The sequence below is a fragment of the Ornithorhynchus anatinus genome, chromosome 1 (assembly GCF_004115215.2).
Source record: "Ornithorhynchus anatinus isolate Pmale09 chromosome 1, mOrnAna1.pri.v4, whole genome shotgun sequence".
NCBI classification, from domain to species: domain Eukaryota; kingdom Metazoa; phylum Chordata; class Mammalia; order Monotremata; family Ornithorhynchidae; genus Ornithorhynchus; species Ornithorhynchus anatinus.
In genome coordinates this window covers 98,197,983-98,218,943 of record NC_041728.1, presented here as the reverse complement: position 1 = coordinate 98,218,943, position 20,961 = coordinate 98,197,983, and the positions used below count along the sequence as shown (strand labels likewise).

General features: G+C 46.3%; 1 protein-coding gene across 1 annotated transcript in view; it reads right to left on the bottom strand.

The window, feature by feature from the left end:
• RALGAPA2 (Ral GTPase activating protein catalytic subunit alpha 2) overlaps positions 1-20,961 on the bottom strand; it is a 368,955-nt gene that overhangs the window by 329,520 nt on the left and 18,474 nt on the right. The window contains exons 2-3 of the mRNA XM_029070298.2: positions 2,185-2,295; positions 43-92 (exon numbers count right to left, since the gene is read on the bottom strand). Of these exons, the coding sequence (XP_028926131.1) occupies positions 43-92; positions 2,185-2,295 (161 nt within the window). The remainder of the gene's footprint in view (positions 1-42; positions 93-2,184; positions 2,296-20,961) is intronic.

Below are 20,961 nucleotides of genomic sequence, written 5' to 3'. Positions count from 1 at the left end.
TTCAAAGTACAGACAAATAGACAAACTGAAAAATTAACTTACTTCAAAAATAAAGAGAATGGAGTCCAGCTCCTCCCTTTGTGATTTATTCCCTGGAATACAAAAACACACCAATATCAATTACATGTGTGTTAAAAGCTTCATCATCCAGTCATCGACAAAGGCCTCAAAGGGTTTCCAAAACAGTAAGCTGAAATGCCTTCTAAAAAATCAAGTGCTTTCCATTCTCAACAGAAGTATCATTCCTTCTTTCCACACAAGTACTTTTTTATCCCAAGATTTTTCTACAACAAAAAACTTCTTGGAAAAAAAAGGAATTGTTTTTCACTTCATGATTATGGAATTATTCCATTCTTACCTGGAGGGAGAAAATAACTATTCATCAATAATGTAGTACTCCACCTTTCAAGATTTAATTAGGTTTTTTTTTATTACTTTACAGCCAAATCACATCTCACTTCACTCCTCCACACATTAATGTTGCATGGTAAACTATCAAAAATAAAGCAACTACAATCAAATAATCTAAAACAGAAAAAAAATCAAATTTCTGATCCCAATTTTTGGAATCAAACCTTTAGTTTTTAGTTCTTTTGATTTAGGTAATATATCCCTTTTATTTTTCATTAGGTTTGTCATGTGAACCCCCGAATGATAAGTTAGCCTCCTAAAGCGGGACGTTTGATATCTGTTATACTCACCCAAACACTTAAGAGAGGGGTCTACACAAAGTAATCACTCAAAATACACTAGTGCTTGACTGATTATTCATTCATTCATTCATTCATTCAATAGTGTTTATTGAGCGCTTACTATTACATGACCTGGATATAACACGCTAGAAGAACTTGGAAACGCTCTTCCACAACCTAAGTCTAGTCCAGCATAAGATCCTCACTAGACTGCAAGCTCCTTGAGAGCAAAGATCGTGAGTAATAATAATAATAATGTTGGTATTTGTTAAGCGCTTACTATGTGCAGAGCACTGTTCTAAGCGCTGGGGGAGATACAGGGTAATCAGGTTGTCCCACGTGAGGCTCACAGTGAATCCCCATTTTACAGATGAGGTATCTGAGACACAGAGAAGTTAAATGACTTTCCCACAGTCACACAGCTGACAAGTGGCAGATCTGGGAGTCGAACCCATTACCACTGACTCCGAAGCCCAGGCTCTTTCCACTGAGCCACGCTGCTTCCCCTCCCAACCACGTAGTACTGTCCTCTGCACGCTATAAGTGCTCAATAAATACCACTGATCGATTGACTATTTATTAACTCATAACACAACCCGCTTCAGGTATATTCAGTGGAGGAGGAAATGCTGGTGGCTCATACATGTGAAGTTATTCAAAGCATATGGCTGTTATGCTACACAGTCTCTGCTTCAGACTTACTGTAGCACTTGTCTGCTGTGTGACCTTTGACAAGTCGCTTCACTGCTCTGTGCCTCAAAAGGGGAATTAAGACTGTGAGCCCCTCACAGGACAATCTGATTACTTTCTATCTACCCCAGCGCTTAGAACAGTGCTTGGCACATGGTAAGTGCTTAACAAATGTTATAATCATTATTATTACTATAACATATAGTATAGCACTTTGTGATTTTGCAACTTTAAGGTACTTAATACAGTAAAATAATAATGAATGGCAAGGGGGAAAGCATACCGCTCATGGTGGACTTCAGCCACAATACACAGCAATCTGTATCAAAAACTGTCAGTTTTGATGTATCTTTGCTCTCTCTATCCCAAAACCTATTCATTACCACTGGTCGCTAGGATGTGATTTCATAACATGAGGCTCGTCAAGTACACGACCCCAGAAATGTAGGTAAACTACCTAAACTTGGCTTTTGCTAGCATTTCTTGAGGGAAAAAGATTAATTGAATCCATGCGCTACAGCCCTGAGTCCTGAGCCATTTAGGGTCCCCCCCGACCCCCCGTTTAGACTGTGAGACCGTTGTTGGGCAGGAATTGTCTCTATCTGTTGCCGACTTGTTCATCCCAAGCGCTTAGTACAGTGCTCTGCACATAGTAAGCGCTCAATAAGTACGATTGAGTGAATGAATGAATGAACCCTGTGGCAACACAGCTCACGCCCATGATCACCGCTGTTTCTGGAAGAAACATTCAAACAACCTAGAGGGTCTGCATACTCTTAAGAAACATCGTAGAGAAGCTTACCTTTCAATTTTAGGCTGTTTTCCAGTGTTATGAAATTTTCATAGAAGATAAAATATATCTGAGAATAGTTGGTCTCAAAAAATTGCTTAAGTTCACTTGCATCCACAATATCTGAAGAAAAGAAAATACACTTGTTGACTTACTGATAAAGTTATCAAAAAGCATATGCCTATTTCCATGAAATGTGTACAAAAACCTTACCCCGGCCAAGCCCCCCCCACCAAAAAATGGTTTATTTGGTGACAAGAGTAGGGTAAAAATAGATCTGGGAACCATGGTGAACTACAAGCTTAATATAAGTCAAGAATATAGTGGCATTTCTATTAAAAGATCACGGTCTTAGATGTAATAGTAACAGGAGTACTACATATAAGATGTGGGAAGAAATCCTTCTGCCAAACTTGGACTTGCTTAGGCTCTTAGACAACAGTTTTGATCTTTTTCCTTTTAAGAGGTTCGCTGTTCGGTCATTCATTCAATCATACTTACTGATCACGTACTGTGTGTAGAGCACTGTACTAAGCGCTTGGGAGAGTACAATATAACAAAAAAGTCACATTCCCTGCCCACAACAAGTTTACGGTCTAGAGGCGGGGTCAGAGTTTAATATAAATAAATTACAGATATTTACATAAATGCTGTGGGGCTGGGAGGGTGGACGAATAAAGGGAGCAAGTCAGGGTGATGCAGAAGCGAGTGGGGGGGGGGGGTGCTTAGTCTGGGAAGGCCTCTTGGAGGAGATGGGCCTCCAATAAAGGCTTTGAAGGACGGGGGAGTAATTGAGAGATTTGGAGGAGGGAAGGCGTTCCACGCCAGAGAGATTTTGAGGGGTCGGCGGTGAAATAGAAGAGATCGAGGTACGGTAAAAAGGCATTAGAAGAGCCAAGTGTGCAGAGTGGGTTGTGGCGGGAGAGTAGAGAGGTGAGGTGGGAAGGGGCAAGGTGATTGAGTGATCTAAAGCCAGTGGTGAGGAGGTTTTTGTTTGACGTGAAGGTGGATGGGCAACCACTGGAGTTTCTTGAGGAGTGGGGAAACGTGTCCCGAATGTTTTTGTAGGGAAATGATCCAGGCAGCAGACTGAAGCATGGACTGGAGTGGGGAAGAGACAGGCGGCCGGGAGGTCAGAAAGAGGCTAGCACTAAGCACTTCATGTACTAACCACTGTACATTCCAGACTAAGCACCCCCACCCCCTTCTCCCACTCGCTTCTGCATCACCCTGACTTGCTCCCTTTATTCGTCCACCCTCCCAGCCCCAATCAAGAGGTAATCAAGGCAGGATAGGATAAGTGATTGTATTAAAGTGGTAACGGTTTGGATGGTGAGGAAAGGGTGGATTTCAGCGATGTTGCGAAAGGGGAACCAACAGGATTTAGTGATGAATCGAATAAGTGGGTTGAAAGAGAGAGGAGTCAAGGATAATGCCCAGGTTACCGACTTGTGAGACAGGAAGGACGGTGGTCCCGTCTATGCTGTTTAAGGTCGGGGGGTGGGGTGGGGAGAAGGGAAGGGGGGGATGGTGGGGGACAGATCCAAAGGAGTGAAACAAACCATTAAGAGACTGGAAAACAGAGTCTCTGAAGAAAGGTAAAAGCATTGAAAGAAGTTAACCTACCAAAGAAGACGAAGGCAAATGTTCTTTTTAGGCATCCTTGTACCATCTTGGTATAATCAGTCAATGGTATCTATTAAATTCTGACTGTGTGCAGAGCACCGTACTAAACCCTTGAGCGAGTGCAGTGCAACAGAGTTGGTAAAATAATAAGTATGGTATTTGTTAAACGCTTACTATGTGATTAGACCGTGAGCCCGTCATTGGGCAGGGATTGTCTCTTTCTGTTGCCGTACTGTACATTCCAAGCGCGTAGTACAGTGCTCTGCACATAGTAAGCGCTCAATAAATACTACTGAATGAATGCCAAGCACTGTCTAAGCACTGAAGTAGATACAAGGTGATCAGTTTGGACCCAGTCCCTGCCCCACGTGGGGCTCACAGTTTCAATCCCCATTTTATAGATGAGGTAACTGAGGCACGGAGAAGTGAAGTGACTTGCCCAAGGTCACACAGCGGACAAGCGGTGGAGCCGGGATTAAAACCCACGACCTGCTGACTCCCAGGCCCGGGCTCTATCCACTAAACCATGCTGCCTCTCTGTCGGTTAGTACAGACGCAAGGTATAAACTTTGACCTTTACTTCTGTGCAAAAACAAAGAGAAACTACAGACGGCCAAAATGCAAGATATGGACCGATAAATTCGGGGGCAGGGAGGGAGAGTTTCCCAGAATAACAAAATAAGCAGGTTATCCTAAAGGAAAGAACACGGGCCTGGGAGTCTCCTGACCTTGGATCAGACCCTTGCCTGTTTTGTGACCTTGGGCAAGTCACTTCTCTATGCCTCACTTTCCTCATCTGTAAAAATGAGCATCAGATCAATCCCGTTCTACTTGATGAGGAGAGGGATGGTCAACCACTGGAGGTTGCTGAGACTAAAGATCTAGGGCAGAGTAAAGTACATGCTGGAGTCAGGAGACTACAGGGTGAGTCCCAAGTAAAACAAAGACTGTGCCCAACCTGACTGTACTGCACCTTACACCCTACCAGTACAGTGCTTGGCACAGAAAAAGCACTTAAATACCACAATCAGCAGCAACAAAATGCATCTGAGAGAAGCGGTGTGACCTTGTGGAAAAAGCATGGACCTGGGAGTCAAGGGACCTGGGTTCTAATCCCGGCTCCGCCACTTGTCTGCGGCAAGCGACTTGGGCAGGTCGCTTCACTTTTCTGTGCCTCAATCATCTCATCTGTAAAATGGGGATTAAGACTGTGAGCCCCATGCGGGACATGGACTGCATCCAACCTGATTATCTTGCATCTGCCCCAGAGCTTAGTACAGTGCCTGGCACATAGTAAGCAGTTAAATTTGTCTTGTCTTATGTCATCTCCGATCCATAGCGACGCCGTGGACATGTCTCTCCCAGAACGCCCCACCTCCACCTGCAACCGTTCTGGTTGTGTATCCACAGAGTTCTCCTGGTAAAAATAGGGAAGTGACCACTGCCTCCTTCCGTGAAGAAAACGTGAGTCTTCGCCCTCGACTCTCTCCCATGCCGCTGCTGCCCAGCACGGGGCATTTTTGACATGCGGCAGATTCCCTTCCACTCGCTAGCCAATGCCCAAGCTAGGAATGGAATGGACGGGCCTCTGCTGGACTCTCCCTCCCATAGCCAAGTTTCCAAGAGCACCGGAAACTCTCAAGGTGCGACCCTGAGAGGGGAAGCACTTAAATACCAATAAAAAAAGAGAGAGAGATGAGTGGTGATTCACAAGCAAGGAAAACAGAGACGAAATTTAGCAGGACTAATTTGACCAAAACAGAACATTTATTTCATCTTACCCAGATTCTAAAAGTCAGAGGAAAGAGTTCACACGGTTATGTGAGCTAAAAAATGCCTTTTCTGCAAACTGGCAATACAAGCAATAACTAACCGCTCAAAATACCGAAATGCCCCCAAATGGGGATTAAGACTCTGAGCCCTCCGGGGAACAGGGACTGTATCTAACCTGTTTATCTTGTATCTAACCCAGCGCTTAGTACAGTGCCAGGCACTTGGTAAGCGCTTAACAGATACCACAATTATTATTAATACTATACTACAGAGTCGGTAGATATGTTCCCTGGGTATTCCTTAATACCCTGAACTCATTAAAAACAGAATCAAGATTATAGTCGGCTAGGGTGCTAGAGCTTTGGAAAAGTTTCATTGTTTCCAAGGATCATGGTGGAGACCACCAGCATGTTGGGAAAAAAACAACAGACTTGGAAAACGTTCCTGACCAGCAGCAGGTTCACGTTCAGATCACCGTGTTAAAAATTCACAACGCAGTCCAAAAGACATTACCCTCTTGCACCAGCAATATGCGAGCAGTTTTTAATTGTTGCCTGCATTTATAATTATTGCCGGCACCAAACCTGAGGACAAGGTTTAACGCCAACTGCAGCTGAGAATTTAGATACAGAGAAAAGTGGTGAATTTGAATGACACTTGTCGTAGCTACAGAAATCCACTTCTCGTGTACGATGTAAATAAAATAATATAATTTGCCCACGCTAACTAGGGCTTTAAATTTGTAATGATGTCCAACTGCTCACTTTGCTGACCTGCAATTTATCTAACCTAGCCGGCAAATTAGCTGAGGCCCAATTAGATGTGCAGAGCGCTGTACTAAACACTTGGGAGAGTATAGTACGACAGAATTATCAATATCGAAAGCTTACTCTGTGCAGAGGGCTGTACTAAACACTCGGGAGAGTATAGTACGACAGAATTAAGACACGTTCCCTGCCCAAAACGAGCCTGTACTTTCCCAAGCGTGGTACAGTGCTCTGCGCGCAGTAAGCGCTCAATAAACAGGATCGATCGATTGATTACAGTCGAGCTGACTGAGAAGAGGGAAGTGGAGAGCTCACTAAAAGCAAGAAGAGCCTGGAAGAGAAAGGCTGGGGAGCCTTTCCCGAGCCTTACCCTTCCGCTACCTTCCGCAGCAAGGAAGTGCGTGACTATACTAACGTTGGTATTTGTTAAGCACTTACTATGTGCACAGCACTGTTCTAAGCGCTGGGGTAGATACTTGGGTACAGGTTGTCACGTGAGGCTCACAGTTAATCCCCATTTTACAGATGAGGTAACTGAGGCACAGAGAAGTTAAGTGACTCGCCCACAGTCACACAGCTGACAAGTGGCAGAGCCGGGAGTCGAACCCATGACCTCTGACTCCGAAGCCCAGGCTCTTTCCACTGAGCCACGCTGACTAGGCCAGATTGTCATGGAAAAATTTGCAGACTTCTTCCTGGCTCCTGATAGAGTACACTCTTCTGTGTGAAACAAGGATTGCTTTATACATTCACCCACATCCTGCTTCATGGACTCCAGGGGAGCCAGGGAGGGTAATTTCTCTAAAGCAGGGGTAACGGGAACCCTACTCCAGCAGCCACTACGGTCCTCAGGAGGTGCCACATAAAAAACGGGGGGAGGAGAAAAAAAGACAGGGGAGGGCAAACTCGAAGCATCTACTCTGAAGCGGTGGCTACGGCACAGGCCTGGGAGTCAGAAGGACCTGAGTTCTAAGCCCAGCTCTGCCACTTGTCCTCTCTGTGACCTTGGGCGAATCACTTCGCTTCTCTGTGCCTCAGTTACCTCATCTGCAAAAAGGGGATTAAGACTGTGAGCCCCGTGTCGCCAAGCATCGTGCCCCATCTGATCTACCCCAGTGAGAAGCAGCACGGCATAGCGGATAGAGTACGGGCCCGGAGTCAGAAGGTCATGGGTTCTAACCCTCGCCCCGCCACTTGTCTGTGTGACCTTGGGCAAGTCGCTTCACTTCACTCCACACCTCTGTGCCTCAGTTACCTCATCTGTAGCATGTGGGTTGAGACTGTGGGCCCCAGTTGGGACAGGGACTGTGTCCAACCCGATTTCCTCGTACCCAACCCAGCTCTTACTACGGTGCCTGGCACATACTAAGTGCCTAACAAATACCATCATTATTATTTTTAGAGTAGTGTTTGACACACAGTAAGTGCTTAACAAATAGCGTCATCATCATCTGCTATACTGATAGTAGGTCCAGGGCAGCTGAAACCCAGGAGCTGAACCATGCACGTACTTCTAATCATCTCTACGGGGACCTGGGTTCCTCCAGGTTCTGCCCATAATGGGCTAATGTGGACCACGCAGGCACACACCCTGTGCAATCTGCCGCCCCCCTCTTCGCTCACCGCTTTCCTTGCCCCGGTGGGTGCACGGCTGGCAGGAATAAGAGACCGGTAGGGGTACGAGGCACTAGCATTACCATCATTTCCTCTCTGCAGGTTCTTGGGGGTCTGAGACTCTCAGGTCCAAGCCTCAATCCTTAGGGGAGTGTCCATCCACAGAGTTTAAAAAGAATTCTCCTCCGTTACTAACATCACTCTCTCGACGGTGTGTACTGAGTGCTATGTGCAGGGCACTGTGCCGAGTTTTGGAGAGAGCAAAATATAATGGAAGGAACCACACGCAATCATCTTGCCCGCGCCTGTCTTACTTTGGTACTTTCCTACTACAGCCCAGCCTGTACACTTCGCTCCTCTAATGCCGACCTTCTCCCCGTACCTCGATCACCGCCGACCTCTCATTTACGTCCTGTCTCTGGCCTGGAACACCCTCCCTCCTCAAATCTGACAATTACTCTCCCTCCCCTTCAAAGCCTTACTGAAGGCACATCTCCTCTAAGAAGCCCTCCCCGACAAAGCCCTCCTCTCCTCTTCTCCCTCTCCCTTCTGCGTCACCCTGACTTGCTCCCTTCATTCATCGCCCCTCCAATCCCCACAGCACTTATGCACTTATCTGTAATTTATTTATATTAATGTCTGTCTCCCCCTCTAGACTATAAGCTTCTTGTGGGCAGGGAATGTGTCTGCTATACTGTTACATCATATTCTCTCGAGCACTTGGTACAGTGCTCTGCACAAAGTGCTCAATAAATACAATTGATTAACTGACACATTCCCTGGCCATAGCAAACTTATAGTCCATGTGTTGAGGAATGCCAGAAATGCATTTGGTGAAATACAATAGGATGTGCTAAGTTCCCTGTGAATGCACATTAATATTACTTGTGTTGTTGAATTTTATACTAGACGCTAACACTGAGAGGGAAAAGAACCCATCTGGGAGCCGTGAAATGTTATTGCAGCCAGAAAAGATGATTCTGTTATTTAGTCTGGCAAAATACGCTAAAATCAAAATTGAAGTGATGTAAATAGCACCGCAGGTGCTTAAGAAACAAAAGGCCAATGGAGCTTGGCTGCATTAATTTGCTGTTTACTTCCTGGTTCATATAATGTAAGGGAAAACAAATACAGTACAGGCGGCGCATACTCCATTCCACAGTTGGTCCTCAAAAATGTGACGGTGTCTTGATGGTTGGATTGTGGAATACATTTTCCCAGAGGCCCCCGCTTCTAGCTAGATTCTGCACCAGAACCTGCCCCAACAAGGGCTTAGCCCCACAGTTAAGTAAAAACTACATTTGCAAATGCCTCCCTGATCTCCCTCTCCCGTACCCTCGCCTCTTTCATTCATTCCTTCATTCAGCTGAATTTACTGAGGGCTTACTGTGTGCAGAGCATTGCATCAAGCGCTTGGGAGACTACAATACAACAGACACATTTCCTGCCCAGTCTTCCAGTCTAGAGCGGGGAGACAGACAGCGATACAAATAAATTACAGATACGTACATAAGTGCCGTAGGCGGGGAGGGGGGTGGAGAGCAAAGGGAGCAAGTCAGGGTGACGCAGAAGGAAGCAGCGTGGCTCGGTGGAAAGAGCACGGGCTTTGGAGTCAGAGGTCAAGAGTTCGAATCCCGGCTCTGCCACTCGTCAGCTGTGTGACTGTGGGCGAGTCACTTAACGTCTCTGTGCCCCAGTGACCTCATCTGTAAAATGGGGATTAAGACTGTGAGCCCCACGTGGGGCAACCTGATTCCCCTGGGTCTACCCCAGCGCTTGGAACAGTGCTCTGCACATAGTAAGCGCTTAAGAAATACCAACATTATTAAGGGAGTGGGAGATGAGGGAAGGGGGCACTTAGGGAAGGCCTCTTGGAGGAGGTGCGCTTTGTAAGTCCGTCAAAGGGCAGGGACCGTCTCTATCTGTTACCGATTTGTCCATTCCAAGCGCTTAGTACAGTGCTCTGCACATAGTAAGGGCTCAATAAATACCATTGAATGAATGAATAAGGCTTTGAAGGAGGGGAGAGTAATTGTCGGCTTTGAGGAGGGGAGGCATTTCGGGCCAGAGGCAGGACGCGGCCTAGGGGCCGGCAGTGAGACGGGCGAGCCGGAGGCCTAGTGCGAAGGTTGCCACTGGAGAAGCCAAGGATGCGAGCCGGGTTGTAGAAGGAGAGAAGCGAGGTGAGGTAAAAGGGGGCAAGGTCCAAATCGATTCCCTCTTCGCCTGTTTCCCCAGGCTGCCCTCCTCATACGTTTCGTCTGAACTTCAGTCGAAGCAACGGCGGTTGCCGTGGGCCCGGCCGCCGGCTCCACCGCTCCACCCCGGCCCAGCTCCTTCCCGGTTTGTTGCTCCCTGATCCAACCTGAACCGACGATACAAGCCGGGGAAGGGAAAAGGGGAGCGTGGCAGGGCGGCCCCGGCGGCCACGTGTTCGGCGATACCGACGGCTCCACCCTGCAGGCCGAGACGGCTTCTCGTTACCCCACGTCACGCTCAGTCCGAACGATCTGTTGAGAAGCAGCACGGCCCAGTGGGTGGAGCACAGACCTGGGTCCTAACCCCGGCTCCGCCGCCCGTCTCCCGAGTGACCTCGGGCAAGTCGCTTCGCTTCTCCTTGCCTCACTTACCTCATCCGTAAAATGGGAATTACGACTCTGAGCCCTACGCGGGACGGGGACCGCATACAACCCAATTTGCATGTGTCCACCCCAGCGCTTTGTCCAGTACCTGGCACACGGTAAGCACTTAAACACCGTAATTATTATTGAGAAGCAGCGTGGCTGAGTGGACAGAGCACGGGCGTGGGAGTCAGGGGTCATGGGTTCGAAACCCGGCTCTGCCACTTGGCAGCTGTGTGACTGTGGGCAAGTCACTTCACTTCTCTGGGCCTCAGTGACCTCATCTGCAAAATGGGTGAAGACCGTGAGCCCCACGTGGGACAACCGGTTACCCTGCATCTACCCTGGTGCTTAGAACAGTGCTTGGCACATGGTAAGTAAAATACCAACGTTCTTATGATATTATCTTAACTTCTCTGTGCCTCCTTACCTCATCTGTAAAACGAACACCACTGGGTCCAACCTAATTAGCTTGTATCTACCCCAGCACTTAGTACAATCAATCAGTATTTATTGGGTGCTTACTACGTGCAGAGCGCTCTACTAAGCGCTTGGGAGAGTACAGTACAACAGAATTTAGCAGCCACGTTCCCGTTCCATAACGAGCTTACCTCCGTGCCTCAGTCTCACCTATCCTGCTGCCAATCCCTCACTCACATCCTGCCTCTGGCCTGGAACGCCCTCCCTCCTCAATATCCATCAGATAATTACTCTCCCGGCCTTCAAAGCCTTATTGAAGGCACATCCCTTCCAAGGAACCTTCCCTGACCAATCCCTCCTTTCCTCTTCTCCCACTCCCTTCTGCATCGCCCTGACTTGCTCCCTTCATTCTTCCCCATTCCCGGTGCCAAGGCACTTACACACATATCTGTAAATTGGAGAAGCAGCGTGGCTCGGTGGAAAGAGCATGGGCTTCGGAGTCAGGACTGATGAGTTCGAATCCCAGCTCTGCCACTTGTCGGCTGTTTGACTGTGGGCGAGTCACTTAACTTCTCTGTGCCTCAGTTCCCTCATCTTGTAAAATGGGGATTAAGACTGTGAGCCCCACGTGGGACAACCTGATTCCCCTATGTCTACCCCAGCGCTTAGAACGGTGCTCGGCACATAGTAAGCGCTTAACATATACCAACATTATTATTATTATTAATTTGTTTATATTAATGTCTGCCCCTCTAGACCCTAAGCTCCTTGTGGGCATGGAATGTGCCTGTTTATTGTTATACTGTACTCTCCCAACCACTTAGTACAGTGCTCTGCACACAGTAAGCGTTCAGTAAATAATAATAATAATAATAATGTTGGCATTTGTTAAGCGCTTACTATGTGCCGAGCACTGTTCTAAGCGCTGGGGTAGACATAGGGGAATCAGGTTGTCCCACGTGGGGCTCACAGTCTTAATCCCTATTTTACAGATGAGGGAACTGAGGCCCAGAGAAGTGAAGTGACTTGCCCACAGTCACACAGCTGACAAGTGGCAGAGCCGGGATTCAAACTCATGACCTCTGACTCCAAAGCCCGCGCTCTTTCCACTGAGCCACGCGATTGAATGAATGAACACAGGGTCTGGCACATAGTAAACACTTAAATACCATTAAAAACCAAACCCCACACATTGTTCGAAAAACTTCTCCTAATTCTGCCCATTTATTCTAATCAAAATGTGTAGCGAAGACATTTTCTGGTAAAACTGATACAGAGATGTGGCCTCTGGAGACAATACACTATTCAGAGTTTTGTACTTTCTCAGAATTAGGTGAGCTTGATTCTAATCGCGGAGCACACCTTGTTTTACATATTTGCCTTTCGTCTACTTCCCTTTCCACATCCTACTGCTAGATACAGAGTCCTTTCTCTCCTCCTTTCCCCGCCTTATTTCTAGAGAGTGTTAGCTCTTCACGTTCAGGGAATGTGTCTTTTGTTTCTATTACATTTTCTCAAGTGCTTAGTACAGTGTGCTGCACTCAACAGCACATGAAGCAGCATGACCTACTGGATAGAGTACGGGCCTGGGCGTCAGATGGACCTGGGCTCTAATCCCAGCTCCGCCACTTGTCTGCTGTGTGGCCTTGGGCAAGTCACTTCACTTCTCTGGGCCGCAGTTACCTCATCTGTAAAATGGGGTTTGAGACGGTGAGAAGCATGTGGGACATGGACTGCGCCCCAGCTGATTACCTTGTATCTACCCCAGCACTTAGTACAGTTCCTTACATATAGTAAGTGCTGAACAGGTGCCATTTAAAAAGTCACTCAAATAGCATTACAGCATGGCTTCGTGGAAAGAGCCCGGGCTTGGGAGTCAGAGGTCATGGGTTCGAATCCCGGCTCTGCCACTTGGCAGCTGTGTGACTGTGGGCAAGTCACTTCACTTCTCTGGGCCTCAGTGACCTCATCTGTAAAATAGGGATGAAGACTGTGAGCCTCACGTGGGACAACCTGATTACCCTGCCCAGCGCTTAGAACAGCCTTGTAAGCGCTTAACAAATACCAACATTATTATTATTATTATTATTATTACTGTTACAGCTAGCATAAGGAACCACTCTGTGGGATCTCTCTGACCACTACAGGAGATGACTTGACATAAAAATCATACTACTTTGCATTCCATGCAAAAACCCATTTGGGCAAATACAGCGTACCTTATACTCAAAAAACTGTTCTAAAAGTCTTAAATCTTGTAATAAAAGGACTGTAACAAAAAACAAACAGGCAAAAAAGGAGAAGTTCAATTAGCATTTAACGCTTAAAAGAACCATCTAGAGATGTATCCCAGATTACAATCCTCACTCTAGACTGTTAACTCGTTGTGGGCAGGGAATTTGTCTGTTATACTGTTATACTGTACTTTACTATACTTTTCCAACCACTTAGTACAGTGCTCTAAATACACTAAGCACTGAATAAAGAGAGTTAACTGACAGACACTCCTCCTCTAGGGGAGGCCATGCTTCGGTCTGTTGACAGATCTTGCGGGTTCGTCCTCCCCAACGTATCCAGGATCTGTCCCTTTTTTCTTCATCCGAAAGGCCACCATGCTGACCCAGGCGTTTGTCATATTCCAGTTTCATTACTGCATCAGCCTCCTTTCTTATCTTCCTCCCTTCAGTTTCTCCCTTAACCAGTCCATCCTTTACTCTGCTGCCAGGATCATTTTCCTAAAACTTTGTTCTGCACTCCTCGGTTGGTTGCCCTTTCCTCTCGACATCAAGCAGAAGCTCCCGACCACTGCCTTTAAGGTACTTCATCGAGTCCTCACTCCCTCCTACTGATCCACTCTCTTTTATAACTACGTCGTAACTCACAGTCTTTGCTCCTTCCAAGCCAACCTACCCATTATACTTCATTCTCATCTCTCCTCCATCAACCTCCTCCTCATATCCTCCGCCATTTCATGGCCCCAATTTCAAAGCCCTTCCAAAATCACATCTCCTCCAGGAGGTTTTCTCCAAGTAAATTTCTAATCTTCCCAGCTTCTATCCCTCCGACTCTGATGTCAGCACTTTAATAATAATAATGACGATGATGATGGTATTTAAGTGCTTACTATGTGCCAAGCACTGTTCTAAGCGCTAGGATAAATACAAGGTTATCAGGTTGCGCCACGTGGGCCTCACAATCTTAATTCTCATTTTACAGATGAGGTAACCGAAGCACAGAGAAGTGAAGTGACTTAACCAAAGTCACAAAGCTGACAAGTGGCGGAGCCGAGATTAGAACCCACGACCTCCGACTCCCAAACCCATGCTCTTTCCACTAAGCCACGTTGCTTCTCTATAACCCTACTTAAAACTCACCTCCTCCAAGAGGCCTTCCCAGACTGAGCTCCTCTTCTCCGTCTACTCCCTCTACCACCCCCCCTTCACCTCTCCGCAGCTTAACTCTCTTTTCCCCCCATCTCCCTCTGCTCCTCCCCCCTCCCTTCCCATCCCCTCGGCACCGTACTCGTCCGCTCGACTGTATATATTTTCATCACCCTATTTATTTTGTTAATGAAATGTACATCGCCTCGATTCTATCTAGTCGCCATCGGTTTTTACGAGACGTTCTTCCCCTCGACTCTATTTATTGCCATTGTTCTCGTCTGTCCGTCTCCCCCGATTAGACCGAAAGCCCGTCAAACGGCAGGGACCGTCTCTATCTGTTGCCAACTTGTTCATCCCAAGCGCTTAGTACAGTGCTCTGCACATAGTAAGCGCTCAATAAATACTATTGAATGAATGAATGATTTATACTCTTCTTCAGCCTCAGCTGTGTATATATGATCAACTGTACAATCCACTATTTATTCTGATTATTAAAACACAGAAATACTTTCAAAGTGTTTCCCCGTTTTAGATTGATAGCTCTTTACGGGCCAGGAATGCATCTGTTGTACTTTTCTAAATGCTTAGTGCAGTGCAAGGCAATCAATAATAAATACCATTACTGTGCGTATAACCGAAGAAATGGTTGCGTGCCTGCAGGCTGAGTTGTTCAAGGCTTGGATCGTGCCACACGGGTTTTCCTTATTACGGAGTACTAGATTATCAGAGAGCTATTTGTAAATTTGCATTGGTCTGGGACAGATTCTAATTTCTACTGTATAAGTCTGTGGGGAAAAGGATCCCACAAAACAACCATATTTGAAGAAAATCACTCTTTTGTATCATGGTTTTCACCTGTCCTTGGCTTCCAGAGCTGTGTCTCTGCTCCCAACACTATCCAGGAACACCGAGCTAATCCAGCCAACTCTGTCCACTTAACCATGGACAGTGAAAGCAGTGTCTTCTGAGGAGCATTTTTAGACCAGGTAAGATAAGATGAGAGGTAGTGTAGTCACAGCAATAACTGCTTCTAAAAGAATGAATTACGTTGTGGTAGGTATGGGGAGAGAACAGTATGCCATAAACAAGGAAAAAATTAAGTAAAATTAAGTTCAAAGTAAAGGGATTCAAAGTAAACTCGTATTTACCTGGGAAGGATCCAGAGCAGAAAAAAGAAGTTTTATAATTTCTCAAAAGGACTGGAGTAAAACCAGGTTTGGGCCGATCAATCAGCGGTATTTCTTAAGCACTTGATTTGTGTAGAGCACCTTCGTAAGCACTGGGGAGAGTACAAAATAACTCCCACAACGAGCTAACAGCTCCTCTTAAAAAAAGCATTTCCACTGGCCACTTTGATCCTTATTCATTCGTTCAATCGTATTTATTCATTCATTCATTCAATAGCATTTATCGAGTGCTTACTATGTGCACAGCACTGTACTAATCGCTTGGAATACACAAATCGGCAACAGACAGAGACAGTCCCTGCCCAGTGACAGGCTCACAGTCTTGATGGGGAGACAGAAAGCAAAGCAAAACAGAACAAAACAAAAACAAGACAACATCATCAAGATAAATAGAATCAAGGAGATATACATCTTATTAACAAAATGAATAGGGTAATAAATACTACATACAAATGAGCACAGGGCTGAGAGGAGGGGAAGAGGGAGGGGCAGAGGGTGGGGGGGAAGAAAGGGGAAGAGGGAAAGGGGGGTTCAGTCTGGGAAGGCCTCCTGGAGGAGGTGAGCTCTCAGTAGGGCTTGGAAGAGGGGTAGAGAGTTAGTTTGCCGGAGGGGAGGAGGGAGGGCATTCCGGGACAGCGGTAGGATGTGGGCCGGGGGTCGACGGTGGGACAGGTGTGAACGGGGGACAGTGAGGAGGCGAGCGGCAGAGGAGCGGAACGTACGGGGTGGGCAGTAGAAAGAGAGACGGGAGGTGAGGTAGGAGGGGACGAGGTGATGGAGAGCTTTGAAGCCAAAAGTGAGGAGTTTTTGTTTCGTGTGGAGGTTGATAGGCAACCACTGAAGGTGTTTAAGAAGGGGAGTGACATGCCCAGAGCGTTTCTGTAGGAAGATGAGCCGGGCAGCGGAATGAAGAATAGACTTGGAGTGGGGAGAGACGGCAGGAAGGGAGATCCGAGAGGAGGCTGACATAATAATCCAGCCGGGATATCATGAGAGCTTGTACCAGCATGATAGCCGTTTGGATGGCGAGGAAAGGGCGGATCTTGGCGATACTGTGAAGGTGAGACCGGCGGGTGTTGGTGACAGATTGGATGTGTGAGGTGAATGAGAGAGCCGAGTCAAGGACAACACCAAGGTTGCGGGCCTGTGAGAATGGAAGGATGGTCGTGCCGTCCACCGTGACAGGGAAGTCAGGGAGAGGACAGGGTTTGGGAGGGAAGATAAGGAGCTCAGTTTTAGACATGCGAGTGCTTACTACGTGCAGAGCACTGTATGACCTAAGGAAGTGAATAACTGAAGAAAGCATCTGTCACCCGGCCCTGGCCGATCCAGCATTCATACTCATTTTTCATCTTCGTTAACGGGATTTTCACTCCTAGTTCAAGTCTCAGGCACATCCTAATACACAATTTGAGAGCTAACTGCTCTCAGGGCCACTCCTCTCTGCCCATTTCTCCTAAGAAATACCACTGATCGGTCGGCCCAAACCTCGTTTTACTCCAGCCCTTTTGAGAAATTACTTTCTGCCCATTTCTCCAAGTTGATCTTTGAAACCGAGCTGTGTACTGAGGCCTAGAAATACGATCATCCAAATTAACAAACATTTATGGCATGTCTACATGACGCCCAGCAGTGATCTGCAAAAAAACACACTGAGCAAGGAAGTGCTACTAGCTTCGTGGCCTATTCGTAGCAAATCTTTAGCGGACGGCTGAGAGAGTCCACTGAGAATCCTGCAGCGAATCCACGGGGAACTCTGCAGCTTTCCCACAGCCACCCAACCAGCTCCGCTGGCTTCTCTCTCCACCACACAACCACTCTAACTCCCGACCTCCCACCACAACATCGAGGGCCCTGAGCATCTTCTACTTCCCCGTCACGTTGCTTCCCCTGGAATCCACACCGCTCTTCCCACGTCATGGAGGAACCACCATTCCAACCTGCTTTCCTCCACTCCGGTGGGACGGAGCGAAGTAGCCGCAGCCCGGCATCATCTCCACAAAACCCTCGGGAAGACTGTGGTGGCAGCCGTTGGGCCTGGGGGACCCTGAATAGTGAGAAGCCACAATTCTGCTCCCCTGGCCACAGTATCCATCAAATGAATTTATTGAGCACTTGCTCAATCTAGGTGGGATAGGATGAGTGATTTTACACACGTGATAGCAGTTTGGATGGAGAGGAAAGGGCGGATCTTAGCCATGTCCCACAGGGGGCTCACAGTCTCAATCTCCATTTTAGAGATGAAGTAAGAGAGGTGCTCAATTGTATCTATTTTCATTACCCTATTTATTTTGTTAATGAGATGTGCATCACCTTGATTCTATTTATTGCTATTATTTTAATGAGATGTTCATCCCCTTGGTTCTATTTATTGCTATTGTTTTTGTCTGTCAATCTCCCCCGATTAGACTGTAAGCCCCGTCAATGGGCATGGACTGTCTCTATCTGTTGCCGATTTGTACATTCCAAGCGCTTACTACAGTGCTCTGCACATAGTAAGCGCTCAATAAATACTATTGAATGAATGAGAAGTAACGTGACGTGCTCAAGGTCAAACAGTAGGCAAATGGCAGAGCCAGGATTAGAACTCATGACCTTCTGACTCCCAGGCCCGTGCTCTATCCGCTATGCCACGCTGCTTCTCCAGTACAACAGAATTAGCCGACACAGTCCCGGCCCAAAGCAAGCTTACAGTCTAAGAGGACACCACACTATAGATGCTTTTTTTTTTTTGTCCGGGGAAGGCGGGAGGGGAGATTTGGCCATGTCTTTGGTTTTGTGCAACCTTTCCTTATATGTTCATCAACAGTCTCCTCTCTGCTACATATTTTTAGACTGTGAATCCCCAAGGACCGGGAACTGGGTCTAATTTCCACTTAAATCCTTCCCGGCGCTTATTATAGTGCTCTGCCTACAGTAAGCACTTAATAAATACTATCAACTATTAATCAATCAATTGCATTTATTATTTTCTGTGTCCAGAGCACTGTACTAAACACTTGGGAGAGTACAGTACAACAATAGGCAGACATTCCCTGCCCACAATGACTTTATAGTCTAGAGGGGGAGGGAGACAGACATCAATACAAATAAATTACAGATGTATACGTAAGTGCTGTGGGTCAGGGAGGGGGGAAGAGCAAAGGGAGCGAGTTAGAGTGATGCAGAAGGGAGTGGGAGATGAGGAAAGTGGGAGGTCAGTCTGGGAAGGCTTCTTGGAGGCCTCCAATAAGGTTTTGAAGCAGGGGAGAGTAATCGTCTGTTGACTATTATAAGTACCAGCCTGAGATTACTTTGCATTTTCCTTTTTAGGAAAAAAAAAAAGGCAGGTCAATTATTCTTTTAAAATTTAGATTCCATCTGATTTGACCGTTCTCCTGCAACTTTCTTAAAAATGCAAAGATTCTCTACTAACCAACCACAGAATACCTGCTCGTCCCCAGGATGAAGGCTGGAGCGAACAGTCCATGGAAACCTACTGTGAATGTTTGTTCACGAAATGCAAAAATTCTATGGAAACATTTTGGTTCCACCGATCACTGTCCTTCTTAGGATCTCATCTGTTTAAATGGGCATTCTAACAGCCCCGATGGAGCCTAATGATTGTTTTCAGAGGTTTAGCACTCAAGCGGTCATTTTCCATATCAGTACAGGAAGTTCATTCTTCCACTCCAGTGGTTATGAATGCAATTTTGGTCTTTTGAAAAAGTTAGGCAAGAAAGCCCTATGTTAAAATGTTTTCGCTTAAGTCAAGGTCACTAGAAAAAGGAAATATCAGAGCTGGCAAGTCTGAGGTGACACCTAACGTGTTTTGTTTGGGTTTTCGGAATTGCCATGTGACACTAGCATGCGGCTATTACACCATCTGCTCTGCTTGCCAAGTTGGCTCAATTCGTGAGCCAAGAAGATACAGAAACTTACAAAAGCTCTGCCCTCTGGAGTCATCAAATTAAGTCTTTGGCTTGAAAACTCTCTAGAATGGCATAGAAAAGCAGACTGGAAATTTTGCAAAATTTGCCCGTCTATCTAAGGCAGGGCTTTGGAATAAAATAGAAGCAAAGAAAAAGCTGTTATCCTGAACCTCTACCAGCTCTTGAATACCTTAGTTGTGAGACTATTCTTGGTCAGTAGCTAGATCTCGTGCAGAGAATCTGATTAGCGGGGACTTTATACCAACTCAAACAGCTGCAGCTCCCAGTCCACGAATCAATGATATTGATTGAGTGCTTACTACGTGCAGAGCGCTGTACTGAGTCCTTCGGAGAATACAACAGAATTGGCAGAAATGATCCCTGCCCATAACGACTTTACAGTCTAGAGAAGCAGTGTATCATACTGGGTGGAGCACAGGCCCGGGAGTCGGGAGGACCTGGGATCTACTCCTGGCTCTGCCATTTGTCTGCTGTGTGACCTTGGGCAGGTCACCTAGCTTCCGTGTGCCTCAGGTACATCATCTATAAAATGGGGATTAAGACTGTGAGCCCATGTGGGATAGGGACTGTGTTCAAACTGTTTATCCTGTATGTACCCCAGTGCCTAGTACAGTGTCTGGAACGTAGTAAGTGCTCAACAAATGCTATATTAAAAAAGAAACAACTGACCTTCCCGAGGTGTCCAAGAGGACTTTTCTTTTTTATGTAAAACCTCACGCTGGACAGCCCTTTCTCTTCTAAAACCAGTATTTTTAATTAGTCAGCACTTGTCATTCCCAAGTGGGCTGAAGACCAAAGTTTTATTTTATTAGGATGCTCTCCCTAATGCAACCTCCATTTTGAAATATGTCACATTGACTTTTGGTTCCTGAAAGACTTTTTGATACGGAAATGAGAATCTTGAGAGGAAAAGAGGACCATCTGAAAGTTTTTCCTGTAAATTTAAACAGATCCCCTTTAGATTTTGACTACTTGCTGAGAATTTGGAGGGAAACTGTTAAGGTAGCACATTCATGAGTAAATTTTAAACTACAACAAGAAATTGCAGTAGTACCAAGCTATGAGTTATAAATTCAAAACAAAAACCCAGTGGCTGGGAATGGCAAATTCACACCTAAATTTGGGCAGATTTCAGTTTTAGCAAGAGTTGTCTTATAAAACAGCATCAAAGCAGGGTGCATTAAATCTGATAAAAAATAAGAGTCTTTTCTTTAAAGGTCTGCGATTCAAAATGAAGGGGTGAGGTTGTAAATGCTTTGCATTCTGTAAAATCCCATGCCACGCAGTTCATCACAGTAGTTCACATAAAATAACTGGCTGGGGAAAAAAATTAAATGCACCATCCCAAGGGCATCACATTAGAAAAATCAATTCTGATGAAAGCTGGAATCCGTCAGTTCTTATGGAATAATCTCCACCATTGTTAGGTGACTTATATGGGGCAAATATATCAAGATTTAGCAAGA